This window comes from Phyllobates terribilis, unplaced genomic scaffold (genome assembly GCF_046119375.1).
Source record: "Phyllobates terribilis strain yellow unplaced genomic scaffold, ASM4611937v1 Scaffold_5__5_contigs__length_657084704, whole genome shotgun sequence".
NCBI lineage: Eukaryota > Metazoa > Chordata > Amphibia > Anura > Dendrobatidae > Phyllobates > Phyllobates terribilis.
In genome coordinates, this window is record NW_027362765.1 from 12,063,752 (window position 1) to 12,086,229 (window position 22,478).

General features: G+C 43.3%; 1 protein-coding gene across 2 annotated transcripts in view; it reads left to right on the forward strand.

Annotated features, from left to right (window-relative positions):
* The window catches only part of LOC141270511 (uncharacterized), an 80,156-nt gene that overhangs the window by 29,664 nt on the left and 28,014 nt on the right, over window positions 1-22,478 (forward strand). Inside the window, exons 6-7 of one of the 2 annotated variants that reach the window (XM_073680529.1) lie at window positions 5,568-6,260; window positions 8,872-8,882. The exons of the other annotated variant lie outside the window; for it this stretch is intronic. Coding sequence (XP_073536630.1) covers window positions 5,568-6,260; window positions 8,872-8,882 — 704 coding nt within the window. The remainder of the gene's footprint in view (window positions 1-5,567; window positions 6,261-8,871; window positions 8,883-22,478) is intronic. 2 annotated transcript variants of the gene reach the window in all.

Here is a 22,478-nt window from a genome sequence, read left to right on the forward strand (position 1 = left end):
CGCACAAAGACACGGTGGTTGGAACCAAAGATCTCAAATTTGGACTCATCAGACCAAAGCACAGATTTCCACTGGTCTAATGTCCATTCCTTGTGTTCTTTAGCTCACACAAGTCTCTTCTGCTTGTTGCCTGTCCTTAGCAATGTTTTCCTAGCAGCTATTTTACCATGAAGGCCTGCTGCACAAAGTCTCCTCTTAACAGTTGTTGAAGAGATGTGTCTGCTGCTAGAACTCTGTGTGGCATTGACCTGGTCTCTAATCTGAGCTGCTGTTAACCTGCGATTTCTGAGGCTGGTGACTCGGATAATCTTATCCTTAGAAGCAGAGGTGACTCTTGGTCTTCCTTTCCTGAGGCGGTCCTCATGTGAGCCAGTTTCTTTGTAGCGCTTGATGGTTTTTGCAACTGCACTTGGGGACACATTCAAAGTTTTCCCAATTTTTCGCACTGACTGACCTTCATTTCTTAAAGTAATGATGGCCACTCGTTTTTCTTTACTTAGCTGCTTTTTTCTTGCCATAATACAAATTCTGTGTATCCACCTGACTTCTGCACAACACAACTGATGGTCCCAACCCCATTTATAAGGCAAGAAATCCCACTTATTAAACCTGACAGGGCACACCTGTGAAATGAAAACCATTTCCGGTGACTACCTCTTGAAGCTCATCAAGAGAATGCCAAGAGTGTGCAAAGCAGTCCTCAAAGCTAAAGGTGGCTACTTTGAAGAACCTAGAGTATAAGACATATTTTCAGTTGTTTCACACTTTTTTGTTAAGTATATAATTCCACATGTGTTAATTCATAGTTTTGATGCCTTCAGTGTGAATGTACAATTTTCAAAGTCATGAAAATACAGAAAAATCTTTAAATGAGAAGGTGTGTCCAAACTTTTGGTCTGTACTGTACATATTTACTGAAATTATATACATGAGCCTTTCATATGCTCATCATGAATGTACTTGTAATTGTCGCACAATCTTCAGCGGCTTCTAGGACATCCGTCCTGCAGGTAAGTATTGCTGATATTCTGGCCTCATGGTAAGTCATTGGTAAAAAGATGGGACAATGGAAGCAAAAAGATTAATGATTAAGTGGAGGAGCAAAGGAGCTGGAGGAGCCAGAGGAGGGCCAAGGAGAAGAATGATAGAGCAAAGGTGGTAAAGAAGTTAGGTATAGGGCAGAGACATAAGGAAAATGGGTCACCAAATAGATGAGTATAAAGTTATGTTAGGTATGGGGCAGAGACATATGAGGAATATAGGTCCCCACTCAGATAAGTAATAAAGCTTATTAAGTAACAGGGCAGAGACATATAGGGAGTACAGGTCCCCAAACAGATCAGTATAGAGGCATGTGGCCAGGTGGCTTGCCTGACTGCTCAAAATGTGCTGGGTGGGTACCTTTAATGGAGCTGTGAACGGGCGCTCCGCACCTTCATCTTGTGCATCTGTCTCTAGTTGTGGTTGGAGGGTTTATGTATGTTTCCGTGATTACCGCCAGACCGTAAGTGCATGCGCTCAAACTCAACCCCCCCTGGACGTTGCGTCGCAGGCAGGTGATGTGGCAGGGAGAGTGGGTCTGTTGGGGCAGGCCTGTCCTCCCGTATGGCCGTGTCACATGTGTAGCACATCCATGGCGTCTGGTGAAGCCTGCGCATGCGCGTTAGGCTATATGCGATAGTTCTGTTATGGTAATTTTTTTTAGAGAGGAGTAGCGCTGGCAGGTAGGCCTATTATTCCTGCAGCAAGTGGGACAGTATCCTCACACTGTCGGGGAAAATGAATGTACAAAGTATGTATAATAATTCACTAGCGCTGGAATAAGACTGGAGATATACTAATGAGATAAAATATACAAATGTATTAGTATTGGTTTAAAATACATTACAAAAGTAAAATCAGGAGTATAAATAGGATAAAATATAGCCTGTCGGAGATACGGTCAAAAAAAGGAGGGAAGTATGGTGGGATAGTAATTTTCCTCCTGTATTTCAGATAATTTGTCCGGTTGAGGTTTAGTAGTTTCTTTCCTAGTTAGAAGACAAATGGTTTAGAATGTGGTGTGAAGATAGCAGGTCTGATTGAGGAGTAACCGATCTTACCTGCTGGTGAGGAAGGAAGGATGGTTAGTGGTCCTCTGTGTTGGTGTATTTTCTCGGTGGTAGAGAAAGCTAAAATATTGAAAATTAGTTAATTCCAAAATTATGTCTACAGGTAAGGGTTTGGTGGTACCACACCTACCGGGAAGAAAAAGAGGATGTTGGTAGATAGCTTTTTAGGAAGCGAGTTACTATTGTACAAGTGGTCTTTTTGGTCCGGTGACTTTTAGAATCAAAGAAACAATATAGGTAAGGTAAAATGGGTTAGAACAGTGGTCCCCAACCTTTTTTGCACCAGGGACCGGCTTGAAGCAAGATCATTTTTCCATGGCCCAGCAAGGAGGAGGTGGGGTGGGCGGGGCTTTGGTCATATGGGGGCGGGGTAATGGAGGGATTTGGAGTTTAGTGCATACTTATCATATAGTGTAGACCAGGTCCCCGCCAGGAGCTATGCCAGGAGCCCCACATAATGTGCTGTGCCAGGAGCCGCATCACTGAGGCCCCATCACGCCCTGCAGCAGGACAGGGCAGCTGTCCTGACAGCTGCTGTTCAGCTGCATTTACTTCATCCCAGGGGCGGACACAGACTGTAGTGGGCCCCTGTGCAAGAAATTTTTGGGGGCCCCCCCCGCCCTTCATAAGGCAACAAAGTTATGTAAACATAACCCCCCCATGTGCATCTCTCACCCCCCCATGTGCAGCTCACCCCCGTGCATCTCTCATCCCCCTCCGTGCATCTCTCATCCCCCTCCGTGCATCTCTCATCCACCCCCCGTGCATCTCTCATCCCCTCCGTGCATCTCTCATCCCCTCCGTGCATCTCTCATCCCCCCCGTGCATCTCTCACCCCCCCGTGCATCTCTCATCCACCCCCCGTGCATCTCTCACCCCCCCGTGCATCTCTCATCCACCCCCCGTGCATCTCTCATCCACCCCCCGTGCATCTCTCATCCCCCCGTGCATCTCTCATCCCCCCGTGCATCTCTCACCCCCCCGTGCATCTCTCATCTCTCCCCTCCCTCCCATGTGCATCTCTCATCTCTCCCCTCCCCCCATGTGGATCTCTCATCTCTCCCCTCCCCCCATGTGGATCTCTCATCTCTCCCCTCCCCCATGTGCATCTCTCATCTCTCCCCTCCCACCCATGTGGATCTCTCATCTCTCCCCTCCCCCCCATGTGGATCTCTCATCTCTCCCCTCCCCCATGTGCATCTCTCATCTCTCCCCTCCCACCCATGTGGATCTCTCATCTCTCCCCTCCCCCATGTGCATCTCTCATCTCTCCCCTCCCCCCATGTGCATCTCCCATTCCCCCCACTCCTAGTTAATTGTATTTAAAAAAAAATAAAACTTGTTATACTTACCCCCATGCGATCCCTGCAGAATCCTGGCGCTCGTCCAAATCGCTGACACCAGGTTCTCCTGACTTCCGGCCATGTGACGGCGCCGTCACATGACCGGAAGTCAGGGGAATCATGAAGGTGCTGCCGCAGCAGCGCAGCGCTAAGATGTCCCGGACCCGGCGCTTAGCATGCTCCTACCGGCCGGGCCCCATACTGGAGTCAGGGCAGTCATGCCCTGATGGCGGCCCTGCTGGAGGCTGGAGGGGCCCCCTCTCCCCGCGGACCGGCTGAAAAACCCCAACGGCCCGGTCCTGGTCCGCGGACCGGCGGTTGGGGACCTCTGGGTTAGAATAAAGAACATATAATTTTATTAGGAATTGTAACTTTTAATTAAATCAATTACCTCAGGAAACAGTCCAGGGATGACTTGGAGAGAAAAGTGCTTATTATGGCACGTTCATGGTGTAATCCATTTTAAACCGATAAAATACAAATTTTTTAGTATTTCATTAGTATATCTCCAGCCTTATTCCTGCGCTAATGAATTATTATACATACTCAGTTCTGTTATGTTGTCATCATGGTGTATCGATGAGGGGCAAAAGTGAGGTTGATCTGGGTGGGGGAATAAAATTGTGCTGGTTTGATCGATTGGTGCCGTGGATGAAAGGAATAATGGAGGGGGGAGTGTAAGGAATGTATGGAGTCCTGTATGAAACTAAATAGCGTGAGGCCATGCCCCTTGTATGTAATTATGTTTGCTAGAATGATATATGGGAGCTGTGTGTAAGAGGGTGAGGAGAAGGGGAGAGGGGAAGGGGTGGAGACGGAGATTGGAGGGGAAGGGGTGGAGACGGAGATTGGAGGGGGAAGCCAGGGGAGAGGGGAAGGGGGTTTCTAGAACTCACCTGGAGAGGAGGAATAGGAGAGGTTGTAGAGCTGATCTAGTGTGTCTGAAAAAAAGATAATCAAGTTAGCCAATCTATTTCATGGTTGAGACCCTCTGTCAGTGTCTTTTGGGTGTGTATCCAGCACCACTGCGTTGTTTAAGGAGTTTAATATGGTTACCACCTCGTCTGGGTACTTGTTCGATCAACTGGAACCTGAGTTGTGATACTGCATGCCTGGCGCTGGAGAAATGATGGGATAGTGGTAACAAGGTTTTGCCGCAATGAATCGTGGATTTATGGCTTGCAATATGGTCCCTGATGTGTTGAGTAGTTTCCCCTACGAATAGTAGACAACATGGGCATTTGATTACATACACCATAAAGTCAGATTCTCTGCAGAATGAATGAGGACAGGTATGGTGAAAGAAGCAGACGTCACAGCAGCGGATCTCAGAGGAGATGGGTCACACCATTTGCAGAAGCCCTAATATGACAAAATGGCAGAAAACCAGAGCAGTAGAAATTCTCATAAAGTGACTCCATTTTGAATATTATAACCCTCAGTGGATTAATCTATAGGAGTAGTGACTATTTTGACTGCACAGCCACTTTACGGAAATTAGCACGCAGTGGATGTTGGAGCGTGAAAATTGCAAATATACTATTTTATTGCCCAACACATAGTGCCCAGATTGTGCTCCAGGGGACACACACCATAAATGAAGTGGGTTCTTCTCACTATAGTAATGCCAAATACATGGATGCTATGTGGTTTGGGCACACTGCAAGGCTCAAAAGTGAGCGGGAGATTTGACTTTGGGAGAGCGGATATTGTTGGATTGGTTTATGGAAGCCATGTTGCTTTTCAAGAGCCTTTGAAACCCTAATAATGTGGAAACTTCTGTTTTTCCACAGACAGATGATGGACCTGAGTGGGGACTTGTTTATTTTAAGATGAGGTGAAGTTTTTATTGGTATTATTTTCACCTACATAACATTGTTTGGTGGCTTTTGATTCCATATTTGGGATTCAGAATGAACAAACAGTTGAACACCACACTTTACTGGTTCATCCTATGAGGTTTTATATTAGGCTGTGAACTGTCATTGTCTTGGTAAATCATTCAATGTTTTTACATAACTTGCCATTTCTACAGACACTTTAAGTAGAAATGTTCAAAAATATAAAATTCAAAGATATTTTATTCAAAAATAATTTGTTTTATTCTTTGCAGATGACTGTACCAGGAGATCAGAGGGACAGCTGACATCTTCAATTTTTAAATATGATGATCTTGAGATCCCGCAGGATACAATTGAAGTGAATGCCATTACTCCAGATTTACCATCATCCCTTCACAGCAAAGATCTGTCATCTGATTCTTTAAAACAGGTCCTGTCTTCTGATTCATTACCGACTACTAAGGAAAATCAAAGTCACAAAAGAGGCATTAAAAAACAAACTGCTCCTAAAGCTAAGAAGCCATTTTCACATTCAGAATATGGAAATAGTCTTCTCAAAAAGTCTTTTCTTAAACCTCAAAAAATGTACACAGCAGAGAATAGATTTTTTTGTTTCAAGCAGGGGAAATGTTTTAACCAGAAATCAGATCTTGTTAATCACCAGAGAAGTCACACAGGGGAGAAACCTTTTTCATGTTCAGAATGTGGGAAATGTTTTGCAAGTAAATCACATCTTATCAAACATCAGAGAACTCGCATAAGGGATAAGCCTTTTTCATGTTCAGAATGTGGGAAATGTTTTGGAAATAAATCAAATCTTATTGCACATCAGAGAACTCACTCAGGGGAGAAGCCATTTTCATGTTCAGAATGTGGGAAATGTTTTGCAAAGAAATCAAATCTTGTCAAACATCAGAGAACTCACACAGGAAAGAAGCCTTTTTCATGTTCACAAGGTGGAAAATGTTTTAACCAGAAAGCCCATCTTTATAGCCACCGGAGAACCCACACGGGAAAATGTCCCAACTACACCCAACTGGTCTCTGTATAGACTAAAAAGACCCTAGCTGCACAACTTAAAACACCACCTCAGATCTAACTTCGTAGTAGGCCATTGAGGGTTTTCTTGTACCTCCTGAGGAACCAGAGGGGAGGCCGCAACACACTGTCAACAAGTGGAAAGCAAAGTGTGAAGTAAGATACAAAAACTGTGGGTGAGAAACTAAAACACATTCATATAGGGCAAAGAAGTCAAGCTAAGGAGAATCAAAAATAAAAGGAACAAGTATGACCTCCCAGAAATCTAACTGTGGAAGAAGGAAAAGCTGCTGGAAGGGAAAGCAAACAGACGGAAAGGATAGTTTCACCTTTTTGTGAAACTTACAAAATTCATCCTCACCCACAATTACTTTGAATTTGATAACCACATATATCTACAGGAGACTGGTACAGAAATAGGAAGTATAATGGCTTAACAGTATTCAAATTTTCATGACCAAGCTTGAATGTGACTTCTTGTCCTCATGTCACATCAGGCCTCTGGCCTACTACCGTTACATTGACGATAGTTTAATCATCTGGACATATTCTGAGCAACATCTAAAGAAGTTGCTTGAACACTTTAATCAATTTCATCCCACCATCAACTTAACACTCAACTACTTCTGTACTGAAATTAACTTTTTGGACACCATCATTAAGTTACAGAACAATGAAATAGAGACGTCCATGTACCAGAAGCCAATTGACCATCCAACATCCCCTAAATGGGTCAGTTTCCATACAAAACACATAACCTCTATTGGCTACAGCCAGGCCATCCGATAATGTTGGATATGTTCCAACCCTATGGACAGAGGCAAACACCTTGGTGGCCTCAGAAACACCTTTTTGAACCAGGGCTACCACCAAACAACAATTGAAAACCAGATTGCAAGAGCCACCAGAATATCAACGAATCATCTACATTTCAAAACTAAACAAGAAAGCAACCGGGTGCCTCTCGTAGTCACCTAAAATCCAAATCTGGAGGTGCTAATGGGAGCTTCATGGAAATTACAACCATTATTACAAAAAGATGCCCGATTACAATCTATATTTCCAGACCCCCCCCCCACTTCTGTAATTTAGGCAGTCCTCTCCAACAGCTACAGGAACTTTTCCCTGCAGCCAGAAAAAATGTAAAACATGTCTATTTATAATGACCACTGACAAGATAAAGATTCCCAACCCGCATCAGGACCACAAGATCCCAGGTACTTTCAGCTGCATTACATCTAATATAGTGTACTTAATTATATGTACCAAATGTTCAACTGGGTGTTTGTGTGTAGGGAAGACGGGGCAAAAACTTAGAACAAGGATGAATTCTCATCGCCACCCAATAAAAGAAAAAAGAATAGATCTACCTGTGGCCAAACATTTTTTATCCCTGATCACAGCATCGTGGACATGAAATTATTTGTATTCAAATGTAACTTCAAATCTCAGAGAGAGAAAAAAAATTTGGGAGTGCAATCTTATGACAATCTTTGACACACTGTCACGGGTGTATCAGAGGTGACAGATAGTCGCCCTGCAGTTGGTTGCAGGAGATCTCTGTTTGGCATTACAGACCTCTTCTTAGAGGAGAGGCTGTCTCTAAGACCCCAGCGCCTACCTCCCTCTGACTAATTAGCTCTCTGGCCTGGGTGTATAAATAACTGGTGTGTCTAAGAGGGAGGTGCCAGCTATATCCATTTCTACTTGTGAAGGCTTAGCAAGAGCAGTACTGCGTCCTCTCTGGAGCTTGAGGCCTAGTGCGCATTTATCTGGAGTTCGTCTAAAGCAGTGTTTCCCAAACTCCAGTCTTCACTACCCCCACAAGTTTTCAGGATTTCCATAGTGTTGCATAGATGAGAGAATTCCTGATGCCTTGATGATGCTTCCATCACCTGTGTAACACTAAGGAAATCCTGAAAACGTGACCTGTGGGGGCCATGAGGACTGGAGTTTGGGAAACACTGGTCTAAAGCTAAGAAATCTCCCCCTGTTTGTCTACCCCTGTTGTCTATAGAGTTTAGTGAGATCGACTAGTGTTCATCTCCTCCCTTCCCTATCCTTAGCCATACGCCAGGGAAAGCCAGGGTGAGGCACGCGTGCGGCGATTGGCAAGGAGCCAATATAGGGACGGTAGTTGAGACAGGTTGACACTAGACCAGACTAGGAGGTCTCCACTTCCCCCTTTCCCTAGTTTCTGGGCTCCCTTTCCCTCTTCCCTCTGTGTTCACTTAGTCTTTCCCACACCTGGTGTGACATTATAGATGGCCGAGCACGTTTTGCAAAGAAAAAAAAAAAGACCGAAAACTGATATTTTGCTTTTTTGTTTTTTTCTGTGTTTTTGAATGTGCACTTTTTTTTTTTTCTTTTCTCCCTTGGTATGGGGTCAGTTGCAGAGCGGCTACTCAGGCTGTCTCTGGAAGTGAATGACCTCCGCGGTGAGGTACAGCAGCAGCATCAGCGGTTACAAGTTGCCAATGTGGGGGTCTCTGCAGGTAGGCTTGTCCAGCCTGAACCCAAGGTTGCCCTCCCTAACAGGTTTTCTGGAGGTAGGGACAAGTTTTTTGTATTCAAGGAGGCCTGAAAACTGTATTTTAAACTTCGTCCCTATTCCTCCGGAAATGAGGAACAACAGGTTGGAATTGTGATCTCTCTACTGCTGGGCGATCCTCATTCCTGAGCGTTTTCTTTTTCGCAGGACTTTGTTTGTCTCCTGTCTGTGGAGGGTTTTTTCGGGGCTCTGGCCCTTATCTATGATGACACTGAGTCTAGGCAATGTCGCATTCAGCAGGGGAATCAGTCAGTGGAGACGTACAGTTCAGAATTCCTTAGATGAGCAATGGATTCCAAATGGAATGACTCAGCCCTTAAAAGTCAGTTTTGTGAGGGGCTTACTGAAAGGTTGAAAGATGCCTTGGCAGTATATGAAACTCCTCAGTCCTTGGAGGCTGCCATGTCTTTGTCTATACTTCTTGAAAGATGCCTTCGGGATAGACGGGTGAGACCACCTTCTCTGGGGTCTTGTTGGGGTTGTGTACCTCCTTGGGGATCGGTCTGGGGGTGATCCAGTACTGGGGGAAGTGGAGGAACCCATGAAGTTAGGGGGTGTCTCTGCATCATACATCTCCCCACAGATTCGCAAGCAAAAAGGCGTATGTTTTTTTTTGTGTGGGATAAAGAGACATTTTGTCGGGACCTGTCCTTCAATTCCTAAACAAAAGGAGACTCGATTAACTCTTGGTAGTCTGGAGTTGGATAAACAAAGGGTGCATTTATGGTCAAACTGCAGTTCCCGCTTTGTCCTGACAGCAGAGGTGGTGCTAGAGAGCAAAGCCGAGAAAATTTCTGTGTTTGTTGACAGTGGAGCCAGAGTCAGCATGGTGGATGCTGAGTTTGAGAAAACTCATGGTCTTGCTTGCTGTACTTTAGATAAACCTATTCCATTTCCACAATTGACTCGGTGCCACTTGCACAGAAAGCATTTACTCAGATTGTACATAATGTAAAACTGAGGGTGGGGTCAGTTCATTGTGAATTAATCCCGTGCTATGTCCTGGACAATCTTCCCACACCGATTTCTCTTGGGTATCCCTTGACTTGTTAAATATAACCCGTTGGTGGATTGGCAAGCCAGAGAGATTATTGAATGGGGAGATTACTGCCATGAGAACTGTTTAGATATTTCCCTTGCTACTGTCTCTACGGAAATATAACCTGCTTTTCTGTCTGGTTTTGAGGACTTTTTTTCTGAGTTTCAGGATTTGCCTCCTCATCTTGCTTATGACTGTCCTATTAACCTGACCCCGGGAGCTAAACTACCGAAGTCCAGTCTCTATAATCTTTCTGGCCCTGAGAGACAAGCCATGAAGGAATTCATTACGGAAAGTCTGGAGAAGGGACTTATCAGACCCTCATCTTCGCCCGTGGTGGCAGGGTTCTTTGTGAAGAAAAAAGATGGCGGTCTACGTCCCTGTTTAAATTTTCAGGAATTAAATCAAATTACCATCCGTGATCCATACCATCTTCCTCTGATTCCTGATTTGTTCAGCCAGGTTGTGGGAGCTGTGTGGAGGTTGATGCTTCAGATGTCAGGGTTGGAGCTGTGTTGTCTCAGGGTTTGTCCCTTGGTAAATGGTGTCAATGCGCCTTCTTTTCTAAAAAATTATCTTTGGCTGAGAAAAGTTACGACGTGGGTAATAGGGAACTTTAGACAATAAAATTAGCATTCGAGGAATGGCGACATTGGTTGGTCCCTGTTTTTTACTAGGTTCAATTTTGTTGTCACTTTTCGTCAAAAATGTCAAGGCTGATGCTTTGTCTAGGAGCTTCCCTGGTGGTGGTAACCATGAGAATCCTGCCCTGATATTACCGAAAGGGGTAGTTATTTCGGCACTTTATCCTGAACTGGAGGGTGAGGTGTTGGAGGCAAAGGGGGACGCGGCTGCCTCCTGCCCTTCAGAGAAGTTATTTGTACCATCTGATCTGCGCCGCAAAGTAATTAAGGAACATCATAACTCTTTGCTTGCTGGGCATCCAGGTGGTAAGGCAACCGTGGACCTCCTCACTCTTCGTTTTTGGTGGCCTGGGTTGAATCGGGATGTGATTAAACACTTAAATACTTGTAGTATTTGTGCGTGTTCCAAGGTTTCGCATACCCGTCCGTCTAGTACTCTTCTTCCGCTACCTATCCTAGTAGGCCATGGACACATTTGTCCATGGATTTTATTACTGACCTACCAGTTTCTGCAGGCAAAATGGTGTTTTTGGTGGTGGTAGATAGGTTTAGCATAATGATTCACTTTGTTGCATTGCCTGCACTTCTAAATGCCAAAACATTTACTTCGGTGGTCATAGATGAGATTGGTTCGCTCATTCCACACCTCTTTTCCTGAGATACCCGGTCCGGAGTGTTCATAGGCTACTCGTACAAGGGGGGTACTGTCACGGGTGTATCAGAAGTGACAGACAGTCGCCCTGCAGTTGGTTGCAGGAGATCTCTGTTTGGCCTTACAGACATCTTCTTAGAGGAGAGGCTGTCTCTAGGACCTACCGGCTACCTCCCTCTGGCTAATTAGCTTTCTGGCCTCGGTGTATAAATATCTGGTGTGTCTGAGCGGGAGGTGCCGGCTATATTCATTTCTACTTGTGAAGGCTTAGCAAGAGCAGTACTGCGTCATCTCTGGAGCTTGAGGCCAAGTGCCCATTTGTCTGGAGTTCGTCTAAAGCTAAGCAATCTCCCCCATGTTTGTCTATCCTTGTTTTCTATAGAGTTTAGTGAGATCAACTAGTGCTCATCTCCTCCCTTCCCTAGCCTTTGCCATACGCTAGGGAAAGCCAGGGTGAGGCACGCGTGCGGCGATTGGCGAGGAGCCAATATTGTGACGGTAGTTGAGACAGGGTGACCCTAGACCAGACTAGGAGGTCTCCACTTTCCCCTTTCCCTAGTGTCTGGGCTCCGTTTCCCTCTTCCCTCTGTGTTCACTTAGTCTTTCCCACATCTGGCGTGACACACACTCAGAGCAGCAATAAATGTATGTATATCTCATGGATTTATGTCTTTCTACATCAACTAAGGAATGTGCTCCTCAGAACATTTTGGGACCATCACAATCATGGACCAGACCACAATCACAGGACAATTAAACTTTCACACTCCTTATCTATGAACTGTGCCAATATTTACGGCCACAACTGCTTCTCCCTCTCCAATACTGATAGTTCTGCTTCATGTCACGCATCTTATCTATTGCATTATTCCTGTGCCCTGCTGTGTATGAATATGTGGCTATTCAGATTGTGTTATAGTATACCTGATGAAGATACCTGAGTAGTCTTGAAAGCTTGCAATTTGTTACCATCTTTTCAGTTAGCCATTAAAAGGTATCAACCAATGAGGACTCTCAAATCTTAATATTTTTCTATCTACTGGCTAACACGATACAATGATATATATTTTTCCTAAAATTTTTGCTAAACTTGAGAAATGTGTTTTTTCTGTTCAGGAAATTTCATTCATGGGTTTCATTTTATTGGCTGATGGGTTTAAGATGGATCCAGGGAAGGTTTTTATGTTGTTATGGTTTTCATCCCCATTTTGGTGAGTTTTCTAAGATAAGTTCTGAATGTCCTGGGGTGGAGGTCGCCATATAGAAACATGGGGATGTTACATGGGTTGAAAAAAAACCTAGGTCCATCAAGTTCACCCTTTTTCCACCAATTATAAATTGTTGTCTCTAATTCATTTATAACCCACAATGTTATATGTACTGAGGAAGTCATCCAGCCCTTTTTTTTAAATTTGGTAGTGTTTGCCATTACTACCTCTTATGGTAGAGTGTTCCACAGTATGACTGCTCTAACTGTAAAGAACCCTTTCCTGTTTGCCGAAATGGCCATTCTTCCACCTGTAATAAGTGCCCCTTAGTCCTTAGTATGGTCTATGGATGGAATAATAGAGAGGATATGATTGGCGTGCACTCTGTCACAGCTGAGGTGCAGATGTAATGGGCATGGGCTGCAATAGTTCAAATATGATTCATCGCACACTCCAGAGGTGAAGATGCAAAAATTCATTATTAACATAAGAAATTAAGAAATAAAAGTATCAAACCAATCGTGGATGGTAACAATACAAGACGTTTCGGCCTATTAGTTGGCCTTAATCATTTTGGTCGCTACTGTAAAAAAGAACAGCCTTGTTTAGGTCATACCATAATTATGGCTTTCTGCATGGACATGGGCAATGATCCCCTCAAAACATGAATTGTATACCTCGAATAGCAGTGGTAGTAATACTTCCTTATATCTCTTATATACTTCCACTGGAAGACCATCTGTTCCCAGTGCTTTATCGTTGGACATTGAGCTCAGTGCCCATTCTAGATCTTGTATATTAAGTGATTCATCTAATAAATTCTGAGAGTCTAAGGAAAGGACCGGAAGCTTTAGAAACCGCTTCTTCCTTCCTGCATCTGCAATGTTACCTGATTCAGCAGGTCCGGAGCTGCTTTCAGCCTGTTTCGCGCAGCCGGCGTTGGATCTGTAATCATCACACTCTCTGCATCTCCCAACTCCTGAAACACCAATTGATCCTGCTGCTTAGTATGGGATTTAGCTGCTGAGATTTATTTTGGAAATATTCCTCTAAGGTCGGCCTTCATGGCTTCCCATACATATAAAATAGAAGTTGTATTTTTTTTTAATCACAAGATTGTCTATTTCCCCTTCAATTTTCCCTTAAAAGTCTATGACTTGCATCCAAAAGAGGTTTAATTTCCCTGTGGCTCAGAAGCATAGCCTGGCCGGACATGTGAGCGGATGTGCGGCAGAAGAACTCCGGGGATAAGTAGCGGATGGAGTCATCCAAGATGGTGCTGGCGCTTCTTCAGCAGGTACAAGAGTGGAAAAGTCGGTGGCTGCAGGCGCAGCACTTAGGCTGGCTTTGCTCGAGTTCCAGGCTCGGAAGCCTAGACCGGCAATGAGGCACATATACAAATTACTGAGGAATCTAACCGCTTCTCTGCGCGCTCAGAGGAATTTTATAATACTGCTGAAAATGACTCTGAAAGTTCCTGCGCCCTGCAGCCTCAGTCAGAACTCACTACTCTCCATCAGGACACAGATTAGCGCAACTGAGCCTATGATAAAAGATATATTTATGGCTGTAACACAGTATGGATCTGCGCTATCTTCACTCAGCAGCCAGATGGGGGAGATCAAAGAGGAATCTACCTATATGAGGCAAAGGCTACAAAAGGTTAATGACCGCACCACAGCAGCAGAATTGGTGATCTGGAGGATAAACAACCTCAAATTATCCGGTACACTCATAGACATGATCAACAGATTTTGGGCTTATTATCTAAGACAGATGTTTTAGAGAACAGACTCAGGCAAACTAACATAAGAGTGGTCGGTGTCCCTGAAAAAACTAAGGGCAATAACCCTACTGAGTATTTTGAGAAATCGCTGGACTCTCTGTTTGGGACTGACCGCCTGTCTCTTTGCTGTTGAGAGGGCGCATAGAGTGCCATCCTGGCCACTGCCACCAAGGGCCTCTCCACGTCCAGTTTTAATGAAGCTGCTGCATTATAAAGAAAGGGACACCATCCTTAAAGCTTCCCGTGATAAAGCAGGCATTTCCATCAATGGCAAAAGAATTTCATTTTCTCCGGATTACTCCATTGAAGTTTCAAAACGCAGGGCGCAGTTTCTAGCTGTAAAACGCCGATCGTGTAGTTTGCAAACACCATACTCCATGCTTTACCCTGTGAAACTTAGGGTGGCGACTCTGTGAGTGACCTTTTACTTTGAACATCCGAAAGATGCACTCTACTCGATTGACCTAAATGAGCAGAGGATCCGTCAAAGTCAGCAACATTGAACTTGAATAACTTAAGATTTATGCCATCAGTAACTACCCGATTGACTGTTGGGGTCATATCCTATATTATCTAACCCACGGCCCAGTGGACACACTTATCCTGTACTACATCCTACTACTGCAAGCCCCCAGAAATGTTTACCTTTCTTATTTTAGGTTGTTTGCTTGCCTCGTACACGGCTACAGGATGGACTGGTGCCTTCCTCCCTCCAGCTTACATGGATGGATTTATGTTTATTTGTTGAGTGTGTTTGTGGGGTTTCTGTTCCTATACTAAGCCACTCGGTTCTGCAACTAACAGTAGTCATATTGATTAAGTGGAAATATTTCAAAGCTGGTTTGAAAAGGGAAGCTGGGGGCGTGATACTCTACAAATCATTTTCAAATCATCCCCTAAATGATTAGATATAATGGCTGATAAAGTAAAATTCCCTTCATGGAATGTCCGAGATCTGGGTGACTCCTTATAGAGAGCAGCGGTCATGGTATACATCCGGGACCACCTGTCTGCAGTGGTGTGTCTGCAGGAAACGCACTTTGGAACAAACAGTGTTGCAGGTATGAAATATTCATGGATAGGCCACAACTTCCATTCCACTTTTTCTACATACCCTAGAGGGGTTAGCATCCTAGTACATAGGACTATCCCTTTTGAACTGATTTATTCCAAGATGGATGGAGAAGGGAGATTTTTAGATATTCATTGTAAAATATTTACAAAAGAAAGTCTACTTATGGCAGTTTACGTTCCTCCTCTCTATAACAATGCCATTATGAAAAACATTGCTTCACTTACGAATAAGGTACCGGGAGTTCCAGACTTAATGCATGGGTGACTTCACCAATATTGTTCATCCATATTGGGATAGATACATACACGCATAATACATTGTAATGCATTGGTTTAATCTTGGGTACAGAACATATTTCTCCCTTGCTAAAGACGGTGGAATATTTGCCCAGAGTGCTAGAAGACCACCCACCCTTGCTGACCACCATCTGACTCTTGCCCAGGCCGCAGACATCTCTGACTGTGTGGGCAATGAATCCCTTCTGGCTTCAAATTATAGATATTAAACTGGTGTCGCAAAGCTCACTATGGAACGCTATGAAGGCGTGTTTAAGAGGAGTCTTAATACAGGCCATTAATAGATCTAGAACTAAGACCAAACAATTTGGAGAGTTTTTACAGGACAGAGTTAGATCTACAGAAGAGAAATTTGTATTAACTGGTACAAGGGAGGATCTGATGATTTGGGGGGAGGCGCAGGAAGCGCTTCCCTGACATTTCATGGAAGAAGCTAAAAATAAACGCATGTTCTACCAGACACACATCTTTGAAGGGGGGCATTTATGGCTGTGATAACAAGGGCCCAGACGGGAAGGTTTTTTTTTTTAAAAAAAACCAAGGAGGGCATGGTAGTAAACCAGACTGACCAGATTTCAAATACTTTATTAGAATTCTATAAAGACCTATACAAATCTAAATTGCAATTCAATAGAGAATTCAATAGAGAACAAATTTCATCCTATCTGAAGGAGATTAACCTGCTGACATTTTCTGTTAAGGATCGATAATATCTGAATAGTCCTCTACAGCTGGAGGAATTACAAATGGCAGTAGCTTCTATGGCAAATAATAAGTCGCCAGGGATGGATGGGCTCCCTACTGAAATACACTGTTCAAAAAAATAAAGGGAACACTTAAACAACAGAATATAACTACAAGTAAATCAAACTTCAGTGAAATCAAACTGTCCACTTAGGAAGAATCACTGATTGACAATCAATTTCATATGCTGCTGTGCAAATGGAATAGACAATAGATGGAAATTATTGGCAATTATCAAGACACCCTCAATAAAGGAGTGGTTCTGCAGGTGGGGACCACAGACCACATCTCATTACCAATGCTTTCTGGCTGATGTTTTAGTCACTTTTGAATGTTGGTTGTGCTTTCACACTCGTGGTAGCTTGAGATGGACTATACAACCCACAGAAGTTGCTCAGGTAGTGCAGCTCATCCAGGATGGCACATCAATGCGAGCTGTGGCAAGAAGGTTTGCTGTGTCTGTCAGCGTAGTGTGCAGAGGCTGGAGGAGCTACCAGGAGACAGGCCAGTACACCAGGAGATGTGGAGGGGGCCGTAGGAGTGCAACAACCCAGCAGCAGGACCGCTACCTCCGCCTTTGAGCAAGGAGGAACAGGGGGAGCACTACCAGAACCCTTCAAAATAACTTCCAGCAGGCCACAAATGTGCATGTGTCTGCACAAACGGTTAGAAACCGACTCCATGAGAGTGGTATAAGGGCCCGACCTCCATAGATGGGGTTTGTGCTCACAGCCCAACATCGTGCAGGACACTTGGCATTTGCCACAGAACACCAGGATTGGCAAAGTCGCCACTGGCACCCTGTGCTCTTCACAGATGAAAGCAGGTTCACACTGAGCACATGTGACAGATGTGACCGAGTCTGGAGATGCCTTGGAGAGCGATCTGCTGCCTGCAACATCCTTCAGCATGACCAGTTTGGTTTGGGTCAGTAATGGTGTGGGGTGGCATTTTTTTGGAGGGCCGCACAGCCCTCCATGTGCTCGCCAGAGGTAGCCAGTCTGCCATTAGGTACCGAGATGAGATCCTCAGACCCCTTGTGAGACCATATGCTGGTGTGGTTGGCCCTGGGTTCCTCCTAATGCAGGATAATGGTTGACCTCATGTGGCTGGAGTGTGTCAGCATTTCCTGCAAGATGAAGGCATTGAAGCTATGGACTGGCCTGCCCGTTCCCCGAACCTGAATCCGATTGAGCACATCTGGGACATCATGTCTCGCTCCATCCACCAACGTCACGTTGCACCACAGACTGTCCAGGAGTTGGCGGATGCTTTAGTCCAGGTCTGGGAGGAGATCCCACAAGAGACCATCTGCAACTTCATCAGGAGCATGCCCAGGCGTTGTAGGGAGGTCATACAGGCACGTGGAGGCCACACACAATACCGAGCCTCATTCTGACTTGTTTTAAGGACATTACATCAAAGTTGGATCCGCCTGTAGTGTGTTTTTCCACTTTAATTTTGGGGGTGACTCCAAATCCAGGCCTCCATTGGTTAATAAATTTGATTTCCATTGATGATTTTTGTGTGATTTTGTTGTCAGCACATTTAACTTTGTACAGAACAAAGTATTCAATGACAATATTTCATTCATTCAGATCTAGGATGTGTTATTTGAGTGTTCCCTTTATTTTTTTGAGCAGTGTATATAAGAAATTTGGAAACATCTTACTTCCTCACTTACTGGCTACCTTTCAGGATGCAATTAAGGAAGGAGCTTTGCCTCATTCAATGCAGGAGGCAGTGATTATAGTCATACCTAAGCCAGGTAAAGATCCTTTTCTTCCCGATTCATACAAGCCAATATCTTTGCTGTCAACAGATACCAAGATCATAGTGAAGGTTCTGGCCTCTAGATTAAATACAGTAATATCTACAGTAATCCATACTGACCAGTCAGGCTTCATGCCTGCTAGATCCACAGCTGTCAATATTCGACAACTATTTCTTAACCTTCAATTGCCGGTGGATGGTGATAGGGATAGGGCTGTATGCTCACTAGATGCCGCTGAGGTGTTTGACTCTATTGAATGGGAATATCTTTCGGCAGGAATGGAAACATTTGGTATAGGGTCTGGCTTCATATCATGGGTTAAATTACTATATGGTAGGCCTGTGGCCAGAATACGAGTGACTGGACATCTCACCTCGACCTTTGGGTTAAGTAGGGGCACATGGCACGGATGCTCCCTATCTCCCCTGCTCATTGCATTGGCCATTGAACCCCTGGCAGCGATTATTAGGGAGCATCCAGGTATAATTGGGTTCCATAGGGGGGAATAGAAATGAGAAGGTTGCTCTCTATGCCGATGACACTTTGCTGTTCTTGGCTAGAGCTTCTGAGTCCCTTCCTATAGCAATGAAAATGATTGAAACATTTGGAAAATATTTGAGTCTAGGGATAAATTGGAGCAAATCAGTTATACTTCCGTTAGATAATACAAATGAGAATGATTCCCACTACACTAACTCGGGCCTACAGGTAGTATCGGAGTTTAAGTACTTAGGCTTTAACATAACGGCTAAAATAGATGATTATGAGAAGCTGAACCTTCACCCAATATTAACAAAGTTTAGAAGTAAATGAGGGGCTTGGTCCAAGTTACTGTTGTCGGTTGTGGGCCGTGCTAATCTGATCAAAATTATTCGGATGCTCCTAATGTTGCTGTATGTTCTACACAGCTCCCCAATATGGATAAATCAGAGATATTTCTTTAAAGTCAGTCAGGAGTTTAGAAAATGAATATGGGACAAACAGACTCCGAGAATTAAACTGGAAATACTGCAAAGAAACAAAACAATGGGCGGCCTTGAAGTCCCCAATCCATGGGTTTATTATGTGTCATCTCAGCTTCAGCATATTCGGGGATGGGACGACCCTGGGGGGGGGGGGGGGCTCAACGTTTGCTGCTGCAACATTATCTCCAATCGGACAAACTCTATGAGGCGCTGGAGGCAAATAAATTTATGACACTAGGGGGTAGAATGCCAAGAATACTACTAATTCACAAGCTTTGGGGGACGGTGAAAAAACTACAGGGTACAGAAGGAGTTTCACAATTCACTTCATTATGGAACACTCTGTGGCTCCCCAATTTATACCAACTGGTGGGATTCAAATCCTGGATTTCTAGGGGTTTAAATAGATTTAATCAGGTGTTAATAGGTGATTTAATTAAGGAATTCTCACAATTGCAAAATTAATTTTGGCTATTACATTCTGAATTCTATAAATATTACAATTTCGGCAGGCATATCAGATGGAGGGCATTGATTTAGATTGGAGGGGTTCCTCAAAATATAATAAAACAGAGAATAGCTAATTTACATAGCTCTCAGGGACTGATCTCAATAATTTATAACATTGTCCTGGAAAAGATATTGACAAATCATCCTATACGTTCAGTGGAAAAATGGGAGAGTGTGATGCGCCCTATAGAAGAAAACCATTGGTTCGATATATTGGAAAGAACCCCACAATGGTCTTTAAGCGAATCCCACAGACTGTCTTATATATATGTGATACACCAGGTATATAGGACGCCTCAATTCTTATATAATTCTTGTCCTAGGTGCAAAATTCACTCGGCAGACATGTTGTTTCATATAATGTGGAATTGTCCTAACCTAATGTCCTTTTGGAAAGGAGTAGCAATCATTAACAGGGTTTATTCAATTAATGTAGAACTTTCACCATTAGTATGTGTACTCTACGATCTGTTGAAGATCTGACTATTGATGAGCACGACAAAATAGCGGTGGCACGTATGTTATACAACCCCTAGCAAAAATTATGGAATCACCGGGCTCGGAGGATATTTATTCAGTTGTTTAATGTTGATGAAAAAAAGCAGATCACAGACATGGCACAAAACTAAAGTAATTTCAAATGGCAACTTTAGGGCTTTAAGAAACACTAAAAGAAATCAAGATTAAAAATGTGGTGCTCAGTAAGGGTAATTTTTTTCAGACCAAGCAGAGGGAAAATATTATGGAATCACTCAATTCTGAGGAAAAAATTATGGAATCATGAAAAACAAACACACAAAAGAACACTCCAATACATCACTAGTATTTTTTTGCACCACCTCTGGCTTTAATAACAGCTTGCAGACTCTGAGGCATGGACTTAATGAGTGACAAACAGTACTCTTCATTAATCTGGCTCCAACTTTCTCTGATTGCTGTTGCCAGATCAGCTTTGCAGGTTGGAGCCTTGTCATGGACCATTTTTTTCAACTTCCACCAAAGATTTTCAATTGGATTGAGATCCGGACTATTTGCAGGCCATGACATTGACCTTATGTGTCTTCTTTCAAGTAATGTTTTCACAGTTTTTGCTCTATGGCAGGATGCATTATCATCTTGAAAAATGTCATCATCCCCAAACATCCTTTCAATTGATGGGATAAGAAAACTGTCCAAAATATCAATGTAAACTTGGGCATTTATTGAAGATGTAATGACAGCCATCTCCCCAGTGCCTCTACCTGACATGCAGCCCCATATCATCAATGACTGTGGAAATTTGCATGTTCTCTTCATGCAGTCATATTTATAAATCTCATTGGAACGGCACCAAACAAAAGTTCCAGCATCATCACCTTGCCCAATGCAGATTCGCGATTCATCACTGAATATGACTTTCATCCAGTCATCCACAGTCCACGATTGCTTTTCCTTAGCCCATTGTAGCCTTGTTTTTTTTCTGTTTAGGTGTTAATGATGGCTTATGTTTAGCTTTTCTGTATGTAAATCCCATTTCCTTTAGGTGGTTTCTTACAGTTCGGTCACAGACATTGACTCCAGTCTCCTCCCATTCGTTCCTCATTTGTTTTGTTGTGCATTTCCTGTTTTGAAGACATATTGCTTTAAGTTTCCCGTCTTGACGCTTTGATGTCTTCCTTGGTCTACCAGTATGTTTGCCTTTAACAGTCTTCCCATGTTGTTTGTATTTGGTCCAGATTTTAGACACAGCTGACTGTGAACATCCAACATCTTTTGCAACATTGCATGATGATTTACCTTCTTTTAAGAGTTTGATAATCCTCTCCTTTGTTTCAATTGACATCTCTCGTGTTGGAGCCATGATTCATGTCAGTCCACTTGGTGCAACAGCTCTCCAAGGTGTGATTACTGCTTTTTAGATGCAGACTAACGAGCAGATCTAATTTGATGCAGGTGTTAGTTTTGGAAATGAAAATTTACAGGGTGATTCCATAATTTTTTCCTCAGAATTGAGTGATTCCATATTTTTTTCCCTCTGCTTGGTCTGAAAAAAATTACCCTTACTGAGTACCACATTTTTAATCTTGACTTTTTTTAGTGTTTCTTAAAGCCCTAAAGTTGCCATTTGAAATGACTTTAGTTTTGTGCCATATCTGTGATCTGCTTTTTTTCAACAACATTAAACAACTGAATGAACATCCTCCGCGCCCGGTGATTCCATCATTTTTGCCAGGGGTTGTATATGGCGAGGAAGTTAACAGGTACAAAATGGATAACAGATCAGGAACCTATGACATCAGAATTTATAGACAAAGTTAATTGGATAGTAAATATGGAAAAAGGTATATACCTAAAAAGAGACTCTATCTCTAAATTAGATAAGTTATGGATTGATGGCTCCATTTTTGGGGTCTAGGGAATTGCAGAGATTCCCCATAGGTCTGTTTGACTCCACGTTTTATGTGACACCTTAGACTTCCCTAAGAATAAACAAGTAATTTCATATTATTTTCATAAACTATAAAAAGCTAAAATGTTATTGTGACCCAGCATACTGCTATCTACACCTGGAGAAGAATATCCTTATTTTGCAGAACCAAGAAACATAAACACTACATGTGAAATGTTTGTTACTGTTGAGGGGTAGAGGACTGTGTTCCTCTGAAAATTTTATAAAAATCAATAAAAAACATTTGATTTAAAAAAATGATGCTATTGGCTTCCTAGATCCCTGATATCTTCTAGGATGAATCTACCTTCTCTCCCTTCTGTGCTGCTGAATGTCCTCATATGGTCCCTACAAGACCAGGTCCCGTCTTTCTGGCCAAACTTCACATTTATGATCGACAACATTAAATGTGCAGTGAGAGCCAAGTGTGAATTTCTGTACAATAACAGCAGAGTTTCCCTTTATCCTGACTT